The 24,066-nt window shown below is 39.4% G+C and overlaps 1 protein-coding gene across 2 annotated transcripts in view; it reads right to left on the reverse strand.

Annotated features, from left to right (window-relative positions):
• Positions 1-24,066, reverse strand: part of CPNE4 (copine 4) — a 412,001-nt gene that overhangs the window by 26,657 nt on the left and 361,278 nt on the right. For both annotated transcript variants that reach the window (XM_039837137.1, XM_039837136.1), the window contains 3 exons: positions 16,507-16,605; positions 11,523-11,609; positions 8,629-8,688 (listed from right to left, as the gene is read on the reverse strand). In XM_039837137.1, coding sequence (XP_039693071.1) covers positions 8,629-8,688; positions 11,523-11,609; positions 16,507-16,605 — 246 coding nt within the window. The remainder of the gene's footprint in view (positions 1-8,628; positions 8,689-11,522; positions 11,610-16,506; positions 16,606-24,066) is intronic.

The following is a 24,066-nucleotide window of genomic DNA, read 5'->3' on the forward strand; positions in this document are numbered from 1 at the left end:
GCAACAGACTAACAGTAATTTACTTAAAATTTCTTTTTTTCTTTCATAAAGTTATCTTTTCATCACTGATTTCCCCCGTCCCCCTTTTTTCCTACAACCCTCTATAGGACATATTGAGCATAATTTAAGCAGGATTCAAATTCTATTTTCAGAACACCCAGATGTTTTCAACAAGGGAGTACCAATTTTATGTGGTACTAACAGTGTTTCAAAAGGAAAGGTCATGTGAAGAAAAATGGCACAGTGTTTCCTAACCCTTAGATGCCTTTACTACAGCTAACAAGAAGAGAGGAGTAACTTCTGTTGAAACCCTACTCTGAGAGAGGGAAGAAGAGAGGAGTAACTTCTGTTGAAACCCTACTCTGTGTCAAACAATGCATTAACTGCTTTATAGGCATCAGGGTATTCATTTTCATAAAAACTGTGGGAGATGGATATTATTATGCCTTTTAATTGATGAAGATCTTGATGCTTGGAAGCGATGAGGATTACACAGGTAATAGGGGAATGAAGCTGGTTTAAAACCAAGTCTAAGTGGCTCCAAAGGCTCCACTCCTCCTTTATACCATTATGCACCCAAGAAGACATGGATTGGTCTGTCACCACCACACTAAGATGCCTCATGGGTATGTTTATTTCTATAAAGCATGGAGGGGATTGGGCCTGAAGAAAGGGAGACTAGCTAGGAGGCAACTACAGTAATTTAGGAGAGAAGAATGGCCTTGAACGAACATTTCTTTGTGATCAAAACAGTTGTAAGAGATAAGAAAAGGGCAAATTGTGTGTGTGTGTGTGTGTGTGAGAGAGAGAGAGAGAGAGAGAGAGAGAGAGAGAGAGAGAGAGAAAGAGAGAGAGAGAGAGAGAGACTGCACGACAGTGTTTGAATGTTACTGAGGATGATTGGAGGTGACTTAAAAGGACTAGTAAAATCCAGCATCTTTTGAGATAGATTTCAATTGGAAGGCAAAAACCAAGCCACTGGGAAAAAATGAAAGACAATAGGTGGTGGTCTCTTTAATCAAGAATTGATGACACACTAGTTGTGGCGGGGAGCCTACTTGTATTGTGAACAAGAAAGAGGCGAAAGCATTCCAGAACCCATTCATAGGGCCCCAACCAGGCAAGGGTCCAAATACATGCAGATATTTCCTGGAAGACTTCAAGAGGAACACTTGAGAGGTACCTGAGAGACACTGTTGGAAGAAGTCATACATTTAGGGGTCTCCTGGGTTTACTAAGATCAAATATACAGAGACACCATTCTCAGCCTTTCTGTCCTGACAAGACACATTTAAGGGATAATGTCACCTTGAGCATGTGTACAGTGTTTAAAAGGTAAAACTGGTGCTGGGAAGTCTAAGTGTTAAGCCACCTCTTTCTGTCCTACTGAAGAAAGCATTTTAGACCTCTAGAAAATTCTCGAGAATGTGAGAATGTTGTTATGGAGATAACGTTGATTCTGCTCATATTTATCTAAAATACATAGATTTTGGCAACCATATGTTTTTTAAAAAATCATAAGGCTGGGACTTGGGTCAGGCTAGAGAGATGACTAGGACATAAACTCCAGAAGGGACTCATTCTCAGCTGACCCTACATGTGCATGATCCTTAAAATTTGCTCCCTAGGTGTCTTTCTTGTCTCATCCTCATTCTCACCCTGCTATGTCATTTCCTTCCTATCAACTGTATTCTCAGGCCTGCCATCATGCCGTACGCTTAACAAACTAGAGTGGGGCAGAGGTGATGGTGTGAAGGGGATTGTGATTGAAAATCTTAAGGATAGACTACGAATAGAATTTGGTGACTGATTGAATGTGAAATGGGATGCCTGTTAGGGAAAGGGAGCAGCCAGATTTCTTTGGGGGCTGGAGGAGATTATATCTTAAGGGCAGCGGAACAACCTGAAGGTCAGTGTTAGAAGGTTGGTATTAGGCTGCCTGTTCTTGGTGGTGCTGTACAGACACCCAACATATCTGGTGGGATTTTAACTCTTTCTGCAGGCAGGACTCTGGGGTTTCCACTCTTCCCATGGGGATGACCCCCATGTCTGTGACAAACACAGAGGCTCAGGAGATTCTGATATAGCTTTGGGGAAGGGTATAAACTTAAAAATTACCTGATGGATAAGGAAATAAACCAATGATCCTTACTTACCACCTACCCCTTTCTGTAGTTCCTACTGCTCATAACAAAAATATTTTCCCATTTGACTAGAGAGTAATAGACAAGCTTAAGTACATTGCAGCTAAAAGATGTTTTTTTTCCTGGCCAGTGATGGTTTCTAAAGTCTCCTCGATGGAGCTGGAGATAAAATATCTATCTTCGGGAAGCGGCCTTCTACCAAGAATTCCTGTGCTCTTTAAAGTTAGCATTAGTGGAAAGAGAAGAGAGTGAAAGGTTAGGTTTATTTTAAAAAACAGCAGGGAGACTGTAAAAGATGGGATTAAGTTGAAAAATAAAAGCAAGGAAATGACTGAAAAATACATTCGTGGAGGTGGCTACTGACGCCCGGTGTCCTGAACAGCATGAGCTTGCAGAGCCGCCACGTTATTATTTTCCTTTATGAAACATTTATTTATGAAAGCCTGTGTTCTGGTATGTGCTCCAATCTTCCCAGTGGGCAGCTGAAGAACAGGTGCTTGCAGGTGGCTCTCCCTTTCTGCCCAGGACTCCCGTCTCATCATTACGCAGAGTTGTGAAGCAGCTTTGCAAAAACTAGTAGAGTAAGAATGCAAAATGCTCCCTCCATGCCACCAAGGTCTGCAGTGCATGAAATTGCTTTCTAGAAAAGGCTGGCAGTGAATGATGAGCATTTATCTTTGGACATTTTTATTTTTTAGTTTCTTACATGAAACAAGCCCACTCCTAGGTTCCCTTCCCCACCTATGACAAAAGGGCCATTTGGGACATTCCAGGATGTTTTCTAAGGGAAGTTACTGTGAACCAGGCTCCATGCTTGCCTAATCTCTCTTCAGTCAACCCACAGTCAGTCTTTGCAATATCACCAGCTGGGGTGGCTTTTTGTTTTTTTTTTTCATTTGTACACAATTTAAACCTATACTACGAGTCTTGTAGGTGGAGATACTGTTTAGTTTGGACCATTTATTAAATGATAGGTTAAATTCTTGCGCTTTTCTATGTTCTCAAAACTCCATAGGGGGCAAAGAAATAGAAACCTAGACAAGATGGAAAAGACCCTTGAAGTCACCTGGCTCATTTCTTGAAAATTGCAAAGCATTCCAACCTTTTAAACCCAGGGCTTCTTCTTATTTCTCAGAGGTCTACATCAGAGCTTGTCAGTATTTAATTTGGGATATGAAATAAAGATTTAAAACTTAAACTGGGACACTGTATGAACATAAGATGCCTTAAATGTGTCAAGGTTAGAAAAGATTTCCTGAGAGAACTTTTAATAGGTGATCTTTTTTTTAGGTTTGAAGGTTAACCTGGGAGAAGGCAAATTTAACTTATAATATCATATTATATTAAAATTTGGACTATAAAGTCAGAGATAAAGGAAAGTGATACCATCTTTAATTTTTAAAAAATTATAAGTAATAAAAATGGCCATCTGAGAATAATAGATCGTTCACTCACGTGAACCACTCCAAAGTCTGATACTAGATCTATTTCCTGTCATTGGAAAATGCATACACCGAATTCTGCACACAATTTTGGGATGTCAAGGCCCTTGAGGATAATCCTTGTCCCTCAAAGATTCTACTAGCCTAGTAACTCATATTTTATTTTTCTTTTCCTTTTTAATTACTATATTCTATCTATCAATTTGTATATACATACATACAAATGTTTTAAACATTTTAAATAATTGTAATCATATGGTAGTTCTGAGATATATGAGGTACTATGATTTACATAGCCATTATCTGATTGTCAGACATTTAGGTTGTTTACAACTTGTCTCTGGGAAAATACATTTTACAGTGAACATTTTTGTGCATCTGAAAAAGCAATAACTTTCAAAGGAAATACTTAGTTTTTCTACCATTTTCTTTCCAAATATCTTATGATGTCTGTCTCTTACACGCTGTCTTAGTTTTGTATTTTGTGTGTGAAATTCTATCATCTAGTTTTATTTTTAGCCGCTGTTCCCTGTGTCAAACATATTGTATTTAATCTCTCCCCCTGTGGTCTGTTTCACCTGTACCCACTTCCTCCAACATTGCGAGGTGACAGTTGCCTAGAGTTCTTATGACCTGAGGATTCACTAGGAACAAGGATTGTCCTTAGGAGTGCCCTTGAATTCCCGAAAGAGTGTGCAAAATTAGGCATGGGCATTTTCCAGTTAGAGAATATAGATCTTGTATCAGATTCCTAAGTGATCCAGGTGACCAAAAAAAAAGAATAAGAATCATTACTAAGGATCTTTTTAGCATCATGTATTTCTTTTCTGCCATTGGACCCTCTCTTCTTCTTCTGGTCAGATTCAAGCCTAAAGCCTCCGCTCTTTTCATCCTCCAGTTGCCATCCTCCTTTCTCCCTCTTGCCTTCCTGTCACTGTCAACCTTGTTGAATGAGTAGTTATACCTGCTGTTCACTTCCTTACCTTCCGTTTACACACTAACTCCTGGGTCTCCCCTATCTCATTCCGCTGAAATTGCTCTTTTGAAGATGGTATGTGCCTATCTTGAGTTCTATATTTCCATGAATAGGACCGCTATGATGTGTCATCACATAACCCAGTCACTGGTTTTTATTCTTCACTCTCTGACTTCTCTTTAGCATATGGGATTATCACCCTTGATCCTGTAACCTTTTCCTCCTCATTATTTTAGCTACTGTCTCCTCCTGGACTTTTTCTTCTGGCATCTCTCCTCTTTGCTTGCCTCTCTTTCCCTTGCTGCCAAATGTAGGATTTCTATAATTTTCCGTCAGCAGGCCCCTATTCTTTTTGTAATCTTCTCTTTGGCCATCTTGTCCATAAGAGCAGCTTCCACCTCTCTCCCGAGACCTAAATCCATATTTATAAGTGCCACCCACTGGGATATCTGAAAGTACCTCAAACAAATTCATCATCTTATCTAGCAGCAACTCTTGAGTTCTACATTTCCATGAATAGGACCGCTATGATGTGTCAGTCAGGCACAAAAGATTTGAGTTCTCCCCGACTCAGTCTCCCTTGATTTCGATCTCCTCTTTGTATCTTAGACCAAGGCTTATTGAGTCTCTTTTCACAATGCCTCTTTGTACTATTGCCCCTTTAATATAGCCTCTTATTACCTGTCCCCAGGACTATTGCAGTGGGTTTAATCTCTTCTTGCTTCTTTCAAAGTCACTTCACCACAATCAGTGCCTTTCACCAAACACTCCCAGACATATTTCCCTACAGCATGAGCTTGATTGCTTCAATGTCCTGCTCAAGATTCTCCTGAACATTTCTTTATCTACCAAACTATCTCAAAATTGAAAGCCCTTCAAATTCTTACTCCAAGCTGCTTCTTCAGCACTCCCTCCTATATAACCTACTTATTCATATTAATTCAAGTTAGGTTTCAGCATTTATCATTAGAATATATGGATGCATAAACATTTAGGTTCACAGGGGTAATTTTTAAAGCAAAAATCTTGCAACATACTTATTCATCCAATTTCTTCTTTTCCCTAAACCTTATCACTTCTTGAAGATTTAGGGTCCAATCTATTAAAATTCAACAAAAGTATTGGGAGCACATAATATACATCAGCCAGGTAACTGAAGGGAAAGGTGAAAGTTAAAACAGAAGCACCAGGCGTTTGTGGAAGGTGCAAAAGCTTTCTCCTCACTCCTATTTGCAATGTGTACTGGCGAGAATCTTGACAGGAAACAAATGGCCCACTTAAAAGGGATAATCAAGGAGCATTTACTAAAAGGACAATTCAAATAGGTTAAGGGAGACTGACTAGAAAGGGTCGGGAGGGGAAGTTACTAAAACTTAGTAAAAATAGCACCTGCAGGACAGGGCATCTGGTGGGAACTGCAGTCTTCTGTAGAGAAACGTGGTCACTGCCAGACCACAGCCTGGCGGGCAGAGAGCTGGGATGCCCCAGCTTCTCTCCCCTCTCATTCTTTGATCTCTGGCTGGTGACTTTCACTGGTGAAAGCCAACCAAAATCTGTGAGCAGGAAAGCCTGGCTAGTGCGTCTAAAACAGAAGGCCTCCTGGGGCACAGAGGAGTGGTGGAGAAATGTGAAGAGTGGAGGAAACTTCCAGAATTTTATTTCACTGCTGGCTCCTGAAGGTCTGTCTCCAGAGAGACAGAAAGTTCATCTTGGCTAAAGCTCCTGGGCTTTATTAATTTCTGTGCCAATGAGAGGTTTTGACTCTGGAGGGCTCAGAAGTGAAATTACTGTGCAAAACATTTTTTTTTTTTTAACCTCTCTTTCTCTGCTCTGCTTATCTCCGTGCCAGGAAGCCCTCTACTCATTTCTTTTCCTTCTGCCACTTTCCTTTCATGTCGCCAGATGGTTTCAACAATATTATGGGGCAGATAATAAACACTTACAGCAGACCTAATTAAATAAGACATGCTAATTTTTATTAATAGTTTACATCGTAGCTTATATTTTACATTAGATTATACTGTTTGAGCAATAAGAAATTAATAATGAGAAAGCTGACTTAATTTTGGAGAGTGGCATTGCAGTGACTGGTATGTTTTCTTTAGTAGAAAACTCAAAAAAAAAAAAAAAAAAAAGAATCATGACTAGGGCTCTAGCAGCTTTCTTTCAGTCCCCAGCATGAAGGCCTACAGGAGGAAGAGCTTTGTGGCAGACACTGGTGATGGTCTGCCCCTTCTCAGCATTTATTTATTCTCCTCCCCTTCTCATTTCTTGCTTCAGACTCACTCCAGACCCCCCACAGGTCCATTGGTTGACACTGGAGAGGCTGAGAAGCTGGGACTGAGGAGGTAGTGGTGAGAATCATTGAGGTGGTAACTTCTAGACAGGATCAGCAAAAGTGAGAAAGAAGGGGAGGTTAAAGCTGAGAGGGCATTCTGTCTGTGTAAGGGAGGTCATACATATCTGTGTAAGTCAGTATATAGACCTGGGAATCCTATGGGGTTAAACTTCTGGTTTTCATGGGGGCTGATTCTTTGCAGCACAAGTCCAAGGGCAAAGCAAGGGCCTGAAGGTTGAATAAAGAGTTATTCAAGAGCATGGGATCTATAGAATCTAAAACAAACCCAAATCAATAGAGCTTTCCCTTGAAAACCTATAAATAGTTTCATGAAATCACTCCTTTGCCTAAGATCTTGGAACACTATTTCCAGTAGCTCTTCTTTATGACATTGCAGACTTCTCTACTTCCCTTTGTATATGCCGAGTGACAATGAACCCTAGAACAGAACAGCTAGAGTTAGGTGCGTGTGCCACAATGAACGACATTTGCTACCTTCTGTATGTGCTAGTACGTATGTAGAAGGGCTGGGTAGGTATGCTTTAAAGAACTTTAGACTTTAAAGAAATGACCAAATTCTATAATTAACTCCTGTAACTATTCAGGGGTAAGTGAACAGTGCCCAGAGTTTAGGCATGACATAGATAGAACCCTCTGAGATTGAAGCAGAGGACAGCTTCTAGCTAGGGAGAGGCTGGCCTATCAAATGACCCCTTATTTACCCACTTGGGACTCCCCATTTTTATCCTTTGAGTACTATGAGCTCTGGTCCCAGAAATACATTAGTCCTGTCTACTCCCTTGGGCTCAAGCATGGGCACAAAAATTAAACCATTTTCCTTGCCTTCCTCATATGCCTGAGCCAGTCTAGGAAGCTAAACAGGGCTGAGTTTCACGAGTAAACTTCTGTGAGATGAAGAACAAACGCTGCACAAATTGTATTTCTCTTGTTTACATCCACGTTGCTGTCCCATAGGTTTCAGCAAATCTATCTCTTTCCACCTGGAGATTTTCTTTCTGGAGGTCACATCTGTCCAAACCTAGGACGATTTTGAATATTAAGCCACTAAAAGCAAATTGTTCAGAGTAGATGGACTCACAAACTTGGCCTACCTGGACACCTCAAAAAGACCCAGCCCACCTACCCAAATGCATATTAGGAGTGTGTAAACCCCATGGGCTCACAGGTTACTTGTAGAAGATGATTCTCAATCCACCCACGAGTCTTGATACATGCTCTCTTTCTCAACTTTAAAAGACCATTTCTCCAATATTTTGGAATTCACCTTTTCATTGCCTGCTGATCCATTTGGATGGCTTACTCTTGGCACTGACTTTTGGGCATGACATTGGTGCTTGTGTTCTGGCCACATGAGTATAACAAAGGCTTCTGCCTTGGTTCAGTGGGACTTACTAGTATAGTTCACTTCCCTCCCATCCTTCCTACCAGGTGATAAGATCTGGCACTCTGCCCACTGCCTCATGCCTCATGTAGTTACTGAAAGAATGTGAAGCATTGAAATGGCATGGATTTCCTGATATGATGCTGAAAACAATATTCACTGGAAAAGCAGAAGCATGAACTCATTTTAAAAACATATTACCATATTTCAACAATAAGATTTGAACAAATCCGGGTTTTAATAGACTTTTGTCTCCTTGTGTCCCAAACCCAGCACACTTCCCAAAACTTGCTCCCTGAATAAGAACGAATATGGAAACAACTTACTGTAAACTGAATTTGGCAGCCACCCATGATGTAGTCCAAGAAAGAATGCATCTTATGGATCTGCATAGGAGGAGGAGAAGAAACCATTTTAGTAATAGCATGATCTGCTTCCTTATAGATTAGACACTTAAATTTTGGGATTAGTTTACTAAATTAGAGGAAAACAGAGAGAGATCTGTGGGGAAAAGATGGAGCAATTGATTTCATTCCATTAAAAAAGAGAAAGAAAGCAATACTCCTTTCTGACAGGCCTGTGAGGGTTGCAAATATCCATCCCTTACTCCCCTCTCTTTTGCTTTATGTGTGATTTTAATCAACCTCTGTGCTGGGGTGAGACTAATACTATAGTATTAGTATAGTATTCAAGAGTTACCATCATTTTGAATTCATTAATTCATTTTGGCTTCAGTCCTATTCCCTGTGTCTAAGTCCTAGTCCTGATAATATTTTTAATTCTCCAAGTAATCTAGATTGGCAGTGTCAAGATCACAATTACCTGGGAAGACCTTTGCTGACAGTTTCCAGTTAGATTCCTTCCATGCCATGAAAAACAATAATTAACATCTATTGAACACTTACTAATTGCCAGGCGCTTAACATCTATTATCTCATTTAATTCTTAGAGCAACCCTATGAAGGTGGTACTATTATTATTATTGTGTCTATTTTATAGATGAGGAAGCAGGCTAAGATCACCTATGTAGTAGATGGTGAAGGTGGGACTCAAATGATGGCAGTTGGGACTGCATAGTCCATCCTTTTAATCTGCATGCTGAAGTCAGCATGGTCCTTGCTTTCTGCTCAACCACCACCATCTGTGTTCTGATGTGCCTTACTGATTTCTGATTTTAATTTCTGCTTCTTTATGATTCTGCTGCTTGACTCTTGTTGATAGTAATCCATTCATTTATTCGACAAGTGTGTACTGAGCCCCTACCCTGCACTAGATGTTAGAGATACAGTGATGTGAAAGACAGACTTGGTACCTTCAGTCATGGAGCTTACAGTTTAGATCTTTTTCTCTGGATAACTCACTTTTTACTCCATCTGATGCTCAGGGCAGGTTCTCAGATACTGACCCACAAAATCCTCTGTTGGTGTCTCTAGGTTCCACCTCCAGGTGGCATACATCTATTGGCAGACTTTTCTCAGGGATGATGTTCACTTGGCCTTCTGAATAGTGCCTGCTCCTGGTTTCTTTATGGCAGTGCCTTGTCTGATAGTTGGGAACTTCCCCCCCCACCCCCGCATCTGTATATTAAGGAAATTAGTTCAATAACAATGGTCTCTTAGTGCTGAACTGTTAGATCAACTCATGTAGGATCAAAACAGATATATGCGCATGTCTTACATTGCCTTAAGGAATCAGACATTTGAAATGATTCATCTAGATCTTCTTCTCTGCTTCTTTGAGCACAGGTAGGTCATATGACTATTTTGAATGTACCTGGGATTTGATTTGTATAAGTAGGTAAGATGACCAGAAACAACTGCCTTTGAAAGAAGAGTTTATTACTCATATTTCCCCAAAGGATAAAGGCATGTCACTCTTCTTGGGGGGTGAGGACAGAGGGGCAAGCACAAAGGGTCATTGAAGAGGCAGAAAGAGCAACGAGAAAGTGTGGGCAAACACTTTATTGTGATTTTTGTGGGAAGGAATGAGTGAGGTAGGGTAGGCAGCTAAGGAAGTTTAGAACTGGATAGTTTGAGCAATTTCGGCAGGCTCTGATTATAGGGATGGTCTCTAATTGTCTGAAACCTGGCCCTGGGGTGATATAGGGCAGGAGGATTAATGCCTTGGTGTGTGAGAGTAAAGGAGGTGGTTGGCCTATAGACTCTGGATTGGCTGATCTGCATACCAAAGGTATGCTTAGACCCAATTTGACTGTTATCTCTAGGAATTAGCTAACTCTGGAAGGGACAGTCCCTTCCCAGGTTTTCAAGGCCCCAAGATGTCAAAGCATTATAAAATATAAATAATAAAAGACATTATTAAAACAATGACCTCAGATGGCCAATTATAATACATTATCCCTGGTCCCAGCAATTGGTTCAAGGGTGGGCATGTGACCCACACTAGACCAATTGGGTTTTTCCTTTACTCTCTTGTTATATAAGGTTGTGCTCCTGCAGCTCCTGGCAGCCATAGAGAGACCAATTTAGACTAAGGAAACCGATATATGTAGAAACAAACTGGAAGGCACTTAGGTCCTATATAGTGAAATCAGAAAGACATAGATTAAAATCTCAGCTCTTAAACTTACCACTTGTGAATGATCTCATTTGAAAATGGAAATCTCAGTGTTGCGATGAGAGTAAACATAATTTATTATAGTTACTCTTACACAGTTAGTACTCAGCCAGTGGCAGAATTATTCTCAGATGAGATTTGAGGGGTTTAATTAATAGCACATGGAATTTTCTGCGCGTTAGAGTCCTACTGGGAGGAATTTCTAGGCCCTTCAATCTTTCCCCATTGTCTTGTTTTCATGGTACCCTTTCAGCATGGATGAGATGCCACATGTAAAGCACTGAATATTGTGATAGGCACATAGTAGATCTTTAGAAATGTTGGTTGCTTGATCTAGGAGAGCTCCCTCTGGTAAAGGGAGCCTGGGCAAAGGGGAGCCTGACTTGCAACTGGAACTCTTCTGTCTTTGGGAGCAGGGCTATCCTTGTGGAGGGGATTGAGCATTGGGCTACCACAGCTCTAAGATCACCCATCTTTACATTTCTCACTATATGTTCATTAATACATTGATTTTCTGATTTTTATTTTTTAAAAGCTCACATCTCCTTGACACTCTCTCTCTCTGACCACACAACCTGAACTTGTCCTCCCAGATAGCCCTAGCTTCACGCTCCTGGAAGACAGGAGCTATGTACATACATACCTTGCATTGATTCAAAATCACAATGCCTGAGTTCTTATAATTCTTCTTCTTGGCTTTGTACTTGGGGTTGATGCACTCCCACTGTACCTGCAACAGGAAGAGTCACAGCATGATTGTCTGCTCAGAAAGAAGTGCAGTCGTTCAGTGAGGTCATGCCCCCAGGCACTGCTACAGATGGATGTCCCTGAGGTGCTGACAAATGATCTCTAGGTGATCACCCTTGCTTCTAGAGGGGCAGTAAGAAAGAGTGTTTGAGAATAAGACTCTGATATCAGACTGTCTGGTTTGAATCCCAGCTGCTGAGGCACTACATGTAGCAGCGAGGAGCTATTCCAACTGAACTCAGCCTAAATTGCCAACCCAGAGAATCATGAGTAAATAATGGTTGTTGTTTTTAGCCAGGAAGTTGTGGGATAACTTGTTACTTGGCAACAAATAACTGATATAGTAGTTTCTCATTACTGAGGAAGTTCCAGTAGGGACTGAATAACCACATTGGAAGAGAGGAGTCCCGTAATGATTAAGGGGCTCTAAAACTCCTTCCATTAAAAAAAAAATGGAAAGAAGGAAGAAAGGAAGGAAAAAAAGAGTCAAACTAAATCTGAAATCAAGAGATCTCCAGTCCTATTTTTTAAAAAGCCTAATCTTTCCACATGCATGATAGTTGTCTTTCTTTTCCTCTCTTAGGTTTTCTCTGAATTCACTTTCCATGTGGGTATAGCTTAATATGGAGAATTCCAGTTTGTCTCAAAGTAGATTTACTATTTTCAGACAAAGCGTCCCAAGTCCCTCTCAAACCCATCAAAACTGAAATTGCCTTTCTCCTAAAGCTTCCTCTAATGTTACAGGATAAACAAGTAGCGTAGGGGTTTACCTAACAATTGGAAAGAAAGCATTCTAAAATTGGATCTGCTAATTCCTTTGTAATTTTCAACAAATTTTAACCTTAATTTTTCAATCAAGTAAGATGTATCAGATCAAACTTTGAACGAGTTAGATTCTGTGTTCTATTAAGAATTATAATGATCATACATGGAAAGTCTACTCATTTTTATCTCAGGTTAAGACAGACCAGTTGTGGACAATGGTTTGGTTCAGCCAGACAAAGGCTCCAAGGAAGCAGAATCAAAACCCGCAGGTAATTTGGAGTGCTGAAGAGCCAGGTCTCAATATTCTATATCTGTTTTGGCATGAAGTTGTCACATATATATTGGCTACGGACTTTATACTCACATTCCCATTTAACTCTTTCCACAACCCACTTTTATAGGTGAAAGATGAGGTTCAGGGTACACATGTGGGAACTGGTGGATCTGGAATTCATATCACACCAGTCTCACTCCAGAGCCTAGCCTATTGCCCACAATGCTTCCTACTTCTCTCCAGGAGGGTCTTGGAGGGTCTCTTTTATTTGTTCTGGCAAGTTTCCCTTTTGGCCACCTCAAATTAAGCATGTTTATAAAGGCCATCTAGGAATTAATCAAAGTTAATCAAGAATTTATCCTGTTCCAAACCAGGATAAAATCTCACAGGAAGGAGCTTGAAAGATAACGCCTTTTTTTTTTCTGACAAGGCAACTCTTGGTTGACCTCACAGATTGCAAGGACCTTGTCAGCTTACGATCCCTTATATATTTATTTTTTGAATTATTTTTCCGCCTATAGCACCTGGTCTTCCTAGGTGGTCTCCTATCCAAGGCCCGACCCTGCTTAGCTTCCGAGATCAGATGGGATCGGGCTTGTTCAGGGTAGCATGGTCGTAGACATAATGTCTCCTCTTTATCTCTGACTCTACATATTGAAGTTCCTTAGAGTTCAAGCCTTCTCCATCCTCTCTTCTATCCTCTCCCTAAGTGTACTCATCCATTTTCTTGACTTTAAATACCCTCTCATTGTTTGTGGCTTCAAAAATACATCTCCAGATAAGCCTCTCCTCTGAGTACCATATCCCCAAACTCAGTTCTCAAACCATCCTCACAAACTGATCCTCCCTGAAATCAGATTTCTTCAGTCAAGAAAAGGAATCGACAATCATCCTTCTCTTCCTGAGTCATCCTTTTCCTACCCTTCACATCTTCCCCCTCATATCTAATCCCTCAGCAAATCTTGTAGCTCCTATCTCCAAAATATATCTTATATTTCTCCATTATTCTCCATCTCTATTATCACTTTTTTAGTCTAAGTCATTATTATCTCATCTTGCCTATAGTATTCGTCTCCTAACAGATCTCTATGCCTTACTCTCTTGTCTCTTTATTATTGATCATCCACAGAATAGCCAAAGTAATCTTTTAAACAATTAAAACCAGCCATGTCATTCTCTAGCCTGACTCTTTTGTAGCACTGTCCAGTAAAACTTTCTGCAATGGTGGAAATAGTCTCTATTTGCCCCAACCAATATTGAAGCTACTAGCCATATGAGGTTATTGAATACTTGAAAAGTGGCTAGCATGACTAAGGAATTGAAATTTCAATTAATTGAAATTTACATTTAAATAGTCACTTGTAGCTAGTGACTACTGTATTGAAGAGCACAGTTTTAGTGTGCTCTCCTCACATTTTAGAAGAAACTCCCAAACTCCTTTCTCTGAGCTATCAGAACCACATCTCATGCGTGGCTCCCTTCCCCTCTCTGCTCTAGATACATTACACTCTTTCCAGAGCTTTAACCACACCAAGCTCTTTCCTGACTCAATACTTTGCAATGCTATTGCCTTTGCCTGAACTGCTTTTCCCTTACGTGGTTGACTTTGTTTCATCTTTAGGGCCCTCAATTTAATGCTACCTTTTCAGACTATCTCTTCTACACCACATCTTTATAACTACACAGGTTCAGTTTTTCTTTATACCATTTGTCACAAGTTGAAATTGCATTTTTATTTTGTTGTTTACTTGATTTGTGTTTATATTTTACTCTGATGCACAGTCATGGGACACCTAGAACTTGGCCTAGTGCCTGACACTTAGCAGGTGTTCCTCGATAAATAGTAGTTGAATCAATAAATAAGGGAACAGTTCCCACAGAACAATGTATCAAAAGAGGGGCTGAGTAGTTGAAATAAAACCTTTCTGAATCTCAGTGATACTGAAAAATAAAGTAACATAAAGTAACATTTCTTCAGTGAGACTTAAAGATTTATCTGTTTCTTTGAATGCATCAGGCATTGATGTTCTTCAATTCTGATATATGTTACAATCTTACTTTTAATGCCCTCATAGAACCTAAAGATGAAATGTTTCCCATATTTATTGATTTGACTATTTTTATTTGTAGAGGAGAACCAGGCAAAACTTTGAGGAACTCTTTAGAGCTCTAGTGGGTGCTATCAACAACTGTCATTGATTTATTAGTAAAGTAGGGCCTGGTCCAGGACATTCAATGGAGCAACTTCTCTGGCTATATTCCTTTTTATCCTAATAGTGATTTAATTGATAATTTAGTGTTGGTTTTAATTGTCCTGAAACTCTGTATGCCTGCTTGTGGGTGAAGGTCTCTGTGTGCTTGACAAGTTTCTTGTGATGCCTAGTATACGGTAGAGCATATATAGCAGGTTTTGTGGGAACTATGCAAAAAGTATAGCCTTGAGTTTCTAGACCAAAAGTATGTAATTCAACAAATGGTCTGATTCAGATTAAGCTTTTAATTCTAAAGAATATTAGTTTATTTCCATCTAGTCTGGTTATAGCTTGACTTTATACCTAAAAAAAGAGATGTGAAAAATGAGTTTTGACCTCTCTAATCACTAATCAACGTTTCTGATCAGGCAAGGCACAAGATCTTATCGCTATGGAAAAAGACCTTTCTTGAAGCCATTGAGAGCTTTGCTGTCACTCCTTGCTGCTCCATGGAGACAGTGAGCCACAGAGTAAGAACAGCAGTTATCCTGGTTTGAGTTCCCCCAGAAACAAACCCTGAAGCAAGGATTTAAGTGCAAGTAGCTCATCTGTGAGGTATTATTAGGAAGCATCAATAGAGGAGTGGGGAACTGAGTTAGAGGAGGCAGTCAAAAAGAGGTGCATTATCAAGTCAGTTATCACTGTGGACAACCAAAGCTTATTCCTGCTGGGGAGCCACATAGAACACACCTCGAAGTTTTGCCACTTCTAGCCCACTGTGGGCAAGGGTAGGTCAGACTCCAGAAGCTTGAGAAAGCCCTCAGGCAAAGAGATTCAGGTTTTGCAGGTGGAAGTTGGGCAGGTGAACACTGAACAGGTAAGAGCAGAAGTTACAGGGCTAGAATCCAGATGACAGCAACTGACTGATAAACTGATATATATGTGTGTATGAAAGTATGTATGCCTGAGAGAAACACAGAGGAGATTTAGGTTTCTGGGTGATGCAATGAAAGCCCTATGTGCTCCTGTGGTATGTGGAAGTGTTTGGGTACATGTCTTGATATCAACTCGATAAAGATAGGAACTAGATAAAGATATGGTACCCATAATAAAAATTTGGAGGAATCAAATAATCTTTCCAAAGCATTAAATGTGTAATTAATGTCACCAAGCCATTGAAATGTAGAGTTGGAAAGAATACCACTACTAATAGCAGATATTTTGGAAATGCTATATGCTAGGCACCTTGGCAATTGTATATCATGAACCATTTCATAAAATCTTCAGAAAATTTTTTAAATTCATACAATTATCATCTTTATTTTTTTTTTAGATGAGAAAATTGAAGCACAGAAGATTAAGTCACTTGTCCAAGGCTACACAGCTAAAGGAAATCAGAAATATTCTCATCTAACCTCTCCATTTTATTGATGGAGAAACTGCACCACACTGTGGGAGTGTCTTGTCCAAGGTCACACCAATTGCTCTGGGTTAGGCTAGTACTAGAAGCTAGATACTCAAATCCTGCCATGCTTTCTTCTCACCGCACTTAATCATATGTTGATATCTTGCCTCCAGTGGTTCAGGTTTAGCTGAGTGTATCATGAGAAAAATGTCGGTGGAAATACAATGAGTGGTTTAGTACATACCTGCTTCCCTTCCATTGCTCCCCTCATCTCCTTGAATGTCGAGGTGAATTCTCCAATGAAGTCATGTTTGCCATTGGAGTCCCAGTCCCATACTATGCACTATAAGAGAAAAAATATATATATATATTTTTTCAATTAAGAATGCATCCACGGCAGCAGCACAAACATTATGAGAAAGAGCCGATGAAACATGCTTGGTCTGGAACAAAAGCCCAGCAGTCTAGGATTGTGGCATGTGGAATGTAATATTCCTTTGGTTTCTACAGCCTTTACTTGGCCTTTTCGCCACCATCTGCAAGCAACCAGTGATGCAGCAGTGACTAACGATTTGAATATTTTTCAGATAAGGCCAGTAATACCAAAAGGGAGATAAGTGACTTACCACAGAGACCATCAAGTGAATGAAAACCTAGAATTTGAAGGCAAGTGTCCTGACTCCAATTCCAGTGCTCTTTTCCTCATAGTATATAGTATCCCTGCTTTATGGCTAAGATCAGATGCCTGAGTCCATGTCTATAGCTTCTACAATGACAGCTTATGTATAATGATTTGAATGGGATTGTGTGAATCACATTTTCTTTTTCGATTTTTTTCTGAAGTCAAAAGAGTGATGTTAACAAAAATGAGTAAGAAGGCAAAAAAGTGAAATCTTTAACTGTACCCACATTTAAAATGGATGGAAGATGGTAACAGGTAAGTCACACTAGTACTTATCAGGTATCCATAACACATAAGATGTTTACTTCTAACAAGGAGGCTCCCTCTAACAGTGTTTGTAGAGTGACTCAGATTAAATCAACAGCCATCCCTCTGCTTGGTCACATGTCCTTAGGTGAAAAGCAAGTTTTTTCTAGGGTGGAGGCTGGACTAAGGTTTCAAGTACTTTAGATACTACTTTTACATCTTAAACCAGTGATTTGCAGCAAGGAAGTCCCAGACATCAAATAAGATCAAGGCGGCAAAGGAGACCTTTTATTCAGATGTTTTCCTTGGAATATTAGGGTTCAAAGAGGCAGTCTGGTCCTCCCTCAGGACACATGCCCCATTGGCCAGCCCTGCCTGGAAAACCTGACTTATAAATCTTTTCTCTGATCCTGTAGGATACCTCACAGACCTAAAATGAAATCTCCAAAATGAAACATAATTTTCCCCCTACATTTATTCCTGTTCATTTATTTTCTATCTCAGTGAATTGTACCAACACTCATCCGGTTGCTACGAAGAGAAAACTGGGCATCGTTCCTGATGTTCCTCTCGCCCCTCACTCTTCCATGCCAACTGCTGTCCATTCTGTTTTCTAAATATGGCTTGACTCCAGTACTTCTCTCCATTTCCCCTCCTCTTCTCGCCTGCATCACTACGACAGCCTCCTCGCTGGTCTCCATGCCCCCTTGTACTCCCCAATCATCTACTATTCGCGCTCATTTCCGGTTTAAAATCAAAATGTATATAGATTAATGGGTCAGCCAAGGTCTTCCATGATCTTATTCCTAAAATTCTGAAATTTACCTTTTATATATTCACGTTTACTGTATTTTAAAGTTTCTCTAATATAAGGTTGGTTAGAATCAAAAGCATTTGCTAAGATTTTTTTTTTTTTTTGAGGCATTCTAAAGAGAAACTAATTTCTCAGCTTTTGCTTACTCTTCAAATGTGGAGTCTTTGGTAGATTATTTTGCTCATAAAATGTATTAATAAGGCCTTTAGTTATGAAACGGAGTGAATTAGAATCAATCAGAATGGAAGAGGTTAAAACAGAGGGAGCTAAATTGCTCTGCTGAATAAAATAATGGTGAAGCTGAGCTTTCTCTTTGTAATAAGAGATACAAAAGTGGGGCTCAAGGACATGGGCTGAGAAACAATCAGGGCAGGATTCATCGGAAGGCTGAAGATGGGCCTAGCATTGTAGTGGGAGAAGGTAAAAGATAGGCAAGGAAATTTGGAAACTGTGATGTCTAATTTTCAAGCTCAAGTTATTTACATATTTCTCTCCTCCATGCCCCTCTTTACTTCCCCTCTGTCATCATCCTTGAGACTCCAGGAAACCTGCTATTGATAACAGCAGTATGCTGGTGGTGACTTGGAGAATAAAGGAGAGGGGCTGTGTCCATGTTTTGGGACAAGCAGACCAGAGAGCAGGGTGAGATGGCCCACACAGTGATTGAGAATTGGGTGGGAGCAGGACTGCGGAGGGAGAGCTTAACGGATGAATCTTAGGAGCGGGACTTCACAGACATATTGGGGAGGGTGGCCAGCTTTTGCAGTTACATGGACTTAGAATTCAAGATATCTTATTTAGATTTTAAAAGAAAGTTTGACCCCAGAAAATTGGGGAATAACAACTAAAATTCAGTTAAAATCATTACTCAATTTACACTAACTTTTTGGTCATGATATGTTCACTCAATTGGTAGATGCTAAAAGTAAACTACTGGTAGTAGCTGTTTTGTCAAACTGAGTCCCTAAATGAGGGAAAGGCACAGCAGAGTCCCCAGGAGACTCATGAAGGGCATGTGTGTGGACAAGAAACAAAACGCTGTCATTTTCAGCCACTGAGGTTACTAGAGCATAATCTGCTCTAAGAACTATTTAAGACATTGTCATAGGAAAATATATTTCAATTTACTTTGACTCCAGAAGGGGGAAAAACATAATTTTTAGAAGAAGTAATAAAGGCATAACAAAGAAAGCATTTACCAATAGTTATACCTGTCCAAAACCAAAATAATCTGTTTTATTGATGGAAATAAATGGAAACTTTAAGAGTACACGCAAAAACTGTAGTAGGGAAAGTAAAAAAAAAAAAGAATGTTAAAGATGATTCAGTGGGGTGTTTGTTGAACTGTTTTCTACCTTTGAGATGCTAAGACTAGTTGTAGTTGCATAGGATGCTAAATAAAGTCAATGAAAGACTTTTTAGCTCATTCTAGCTGAAATGCCAAGTAATACAAAGTAGCTTTGGTAGGAGTGATGAGAACCCCTTTGAATTCAGGTAGGATGACGTTTATCTCATTTATTCTAATGGACAGTGGAAACAGTCAATGATTCAGTCATTTGGAAAAACAGCTCAGGATGTGCGTTGTGAACCTCACATTGCGGAACACTGTCAATGGATCTGCAGTTAACTTACAGCCAGGTTTGCCAGTCTCGCCTTATTGATTCTGATTCTCACTCATTTATTACCTGGAGCAAAAAATATAAGAAAGCTTGCTGGGCCTGGACATAGAAAAAGTGAGGTGGTCCCTGAGACCCTACTTTAAGGCTCATAAGTTTGCCTGGTAGTAAATACAGGCATGGATGCCTGAGTCTGAACGCATACTCGCATACTCACTCTTCTACCTTTGGGGAGGAGCAAATAAAAAGGCTAAGGGCAGAAGCAAACAAAAGGAAGGAAGTGGAAGCAGCCTTTTTAACACTCCCCTGTGTTGAGAAAGAGGGTAGGAGTCCCTTCCTTTAGGAGAAGGGGTGTAGATTTTCCTGCCTCCCTAGCTACAGTAGAATATAAACAAAGCAAGTACATATAGACAAAAGAAGTACATATTACTCTGGTTTGTCACAAAATTTTAAGCAAAATTACTTATACTTCTTTGCCCTCTTTTAAATTTCATGCTTTAGTTACTGTCCCACCTTCCACCTGCCAAACACAACATTTAAGATATTCGAAATGTGCCCTCTCTGGGGCAGAAAGGGAGTGATCACTGAACTTCCCCAGGCTGGAAGATGAGTCAGGCTCGACAAGGTTCCAGTCATGGCCTTCTGGGGGCAGGCACTGCCACTTATGCAGGCCCTGTTTCTCCAATCAGCTGGCATTTCTCATCATGGCAGTTGCAGAATTCTGTTTTGACCTTTTTCAGAAGGGATCCCAAAGGAAGAAAGACACAGTGAGGCAGAAACATAAAAACCCTGTCTTTCCTTCTCTCACTGCCATGAAGCTGGCGGGTAACAGCTCTGATGTGGCCGACAGAGAAACACGTCTTGGTGGAAAGTAAACAGATCAACTGCCCTACAGAAGGATCGAGACAGAGGCAGCGGGTCGTGGTGTGAATCAGTAAGGAAGCCTTGACAGATCTGTAAGAGAGTTCAGAAGCTCTAAACCATCCACAAGCCAGAAAGCCTTCTTGAGTTCTTACAGCTTACAGTGGAGTTGAGGTAGACAATCTTAAAATGTCTGAGCTCGACACAGAGTCTAGTCGATACCCTCATTTTACAGAGCGGGAAATTGATGGCAGAGAAGTGAGGTGACTTCTGCAAGTTCACCCAGGGCAGGGCTAGGACTAAAATCCAGGTTTCCTGCCTCCCTAGTTTCACCACTACCACACAAACAGCAAATTATAATAATTAAAACATACATAGTGCTTACTATGCACCAGACTTACTATATACCGTTCTGATCACTTCATATATAGGAACTCACCTTATCTCCAGAACAATTTACCATTATGCTTATTATATAGATGAGGAAACCAGGGCACAGAGGGGTGAAGTAAGTTTCTCAAGAACCACCGCTAACACTAGGTATCTTTGAACTGAAAGAAGCTAAGCTACCTAGTTTGTCTTACTTGTGATTGTCTTTTATGAACCCAGGTCGATTGTGTTTATGGTCTTTAATCCTTTACAATAACTCTGAAATGACAATTTATTATTACCATTCACACATAACTGCCATTTTCAGGCGTCATTCACAGGCTTAGAGAGGTTAAGTGACTCAACTGGACACTAAGAAAGTGACAAATATGGATCTGAATCCGGGTATCTGGTGCCATAGTGGATACGTTTTCTGTTATGCTACCCAGCCTCTAAAGCAGGAATTCAGAATCAAGGTCCCCTTAGTCTGTTTTGTGTACGAGTCCAATTCTTTGATTGAAACTGTAAACTACTGGAATCCTCCAAAGCTCAGTGAACACACCAAGCAACAGAGAGAAGCTGTTCACTATTCCCACAAAAAGAGGATACAAAAGCAGCAGTATATGCCTTGTCCCTGGGGTTCTCAGCTTTGCCTGCAAAATGCATGCTAGGTGCATAGTGAGAGATTGGGTTACTCCAATCTATGCTTGCTTTATATTTGCATTGAACCTACTACAAGAAAGGTGTGTTCAACTGTTATGCCAACTTATTGTTTATCAGCCTTTTGTGATGGCCAGTTTTATGTGTTACCTTGGCTAGGATACAGTTATTTAATCAAACATGAGTCTAGGTGTTGCAGTGAAAGTATTTTGTAGACATGATTAACCAGTTCATTATCAGTTGACTTTAAGCTTTTGTGATGGGAGGGGAATTTGGCAGCTGGCTCAAAAAGGTGAAGGGATTAGGAAGTACAAATTGGTAGTTACAAGATAGCCACAGGGATATAAAGTACAGTGTAGGGAATATAATCAGTAATATTGTAATAACTATGTATGGTGCCAGGTGGGTACTAGCTTTATCAGGGGTCTTACTTCATAAATTATATAAATATCTAACCCCTGGTGCTGCATATCTGAAACTAATATAAAATAATATTGAATATCAACTAATTCAAAAATAAAAGATAAAATATATTCAGTGAGTAGCATAATGAGAATGTCTACAAAAAAATATTTTGTGGTCCCACATGATTTAGGATGTTTTTTTTTTCCCATTTCTATAAGAATGCCATTGAATTTTCATGGAGATAGCATTGAACCTTTAGGGTAGCATGAATATTTTTTAACAATATTAAGTCTTTCCATCCATGAATACGGCATTTCTTTCCATTTATCTGTGTCTCAAATTTCTTTCATCAGTGTTTTGTAGTTTTCAGTGTGCAGTTTTTCATCTCCTTGGGTTAAGTTTATTTCTATGTATTTTATTCTTTTTGATGCTATTGTAAATAAGATTATTTACTTTTTTTATTGAGCTATAATTGACATATTACATTGTGTAAGTTTAAGGTGTAGAACATGTCATGACACATCTATATATTGCAATATGATTATCGTGGTAGCATTAGCTAACACCTTCATCAGGTCACGTAATTATTATTATTATTTTTGTGTGTGTGTGGTGAGAATATTTAAGACCTAGTCTCTTAGCAACTGTGAAGTATATAATACTATATTGTTAACTATAGTAACAACGCTGTACATTAGATCTCCAGAACTTATTCATTTTCTAACTGCAAGTCTGTTCCCTTTGACCATCTTCCTGGTTTTCCCATCCCGCGGCCCCTAATAACCACCATTCTACTTTCTGTTTCTGAAAATTTGGCTTTTTAAGATTCTACATATAAGTGAGATCATACAGCATTTGTTTTTGCCTTACTTATCTCACTTCGCACAAAGCGCTCAAGGTCCATCCATGTTGTAGCAAATGGCAGGATTTCTTTTTTTCTCATGGCTGAATAATATCCAGTTGTGGTGTATACATGCATACACACACGTACACACCTATACATCACATCTTTATCCATTTGGGATTATTTTCTTAATTTCCTTTTCTAGATGGTTCATCGTTAGTGCAGAAACGTGACGGACTTTTACATGTTGATTTTGTATTCTGTAACTTTACTGAATATGTTTATTAGTTCTCACTAATATGTTTATTAGATTTTTTTCTTTCTTTTTGAGTCTAAGATTTTCCACACATAGGATCATGTCACCTGAAAATAGACAATTTTACTTCTGCCTTTTCTGTTTGGATTTCTTTTGTTCCTTTTTATTATCCAATTGCTCTGGCTAGGACTTCCAGTATTAAGTTGAATAGCAGTGGCAATAGTTGGCATCCTTGTCTTGTTTCTGATCTTAGTGGACAAGCTTTAAAATTCTCATAATTGAATACAATGTTAGCTGTGGTCTTATCATATATGGCTTATGTTTATTATGTTTAGGCATATTCCTTCCATAGCTATTTGCTAAGGTTTTCGCTATGAAAGAGTGCTGAATTTTTCCAATTTAGATTACTAAAGCAATCTTGAGAAAGAAAACAAAGCTGAAGATACCATTTCTGATTTCAAAACAAATTGCAAAGCTACAGTAATTAAAACAGCATGGTACTTGCATAAAGACAGATCTATAGGCCAATGGAACAGAATAGAGAGCCCAGAATTAAACCTATGTATAAATGGTAAACTGATATTTGACAAGGGTGTCAAGACTACACAATGGGTAAAGGGTAATCTTTCCAACAAATGAGTTGAGAAAACTGGACATATATGTGCAAAAATGAAAGTGCATCCCTACCTTATACTGTACGCAAAAATCAACTCAAAATGGGTTAAAGACTTAAACATAAGACCTGAAACTGTAAAATTCCTAAAAGAAAACATAGGGGAAAATCTTCTTGATGTTGATTTTTGGCAATGATTTCTTGGATATGATACCAAAAGCACAGATAACAAAAGCAAACATAGACAATAGGAGTACATCAAAATAAAAATATCCTGCACAGCAAAGAATGAATGAATAGGCATTCTACAAAATTGGAGAAAATATTTGAAAACTGTCTACCTGATAAGAGAATAATTTCCAAAATACATGAGAAACTCCTACAACTCAACAGCAAACAAACAAAAAACAAAATCCCAAATAACCCAATAAAAAACTG

The sequence above is a fragment of the Pteropus medius genome, unplaced genomic scaffold (assembly GCF_902729225.1).
Source record: "Pteropus medius unplaced genomic scaffold, Ma_sr-lr_union100, whole genome shotgun sequence".
NCBI classification, from domain to species: domain Eukaryota; kingdom Metazoa; phylum Chordata; class Mammalia; order Chiroptera; family Pteropodidae; genus Pteropus; species Pteropus medius.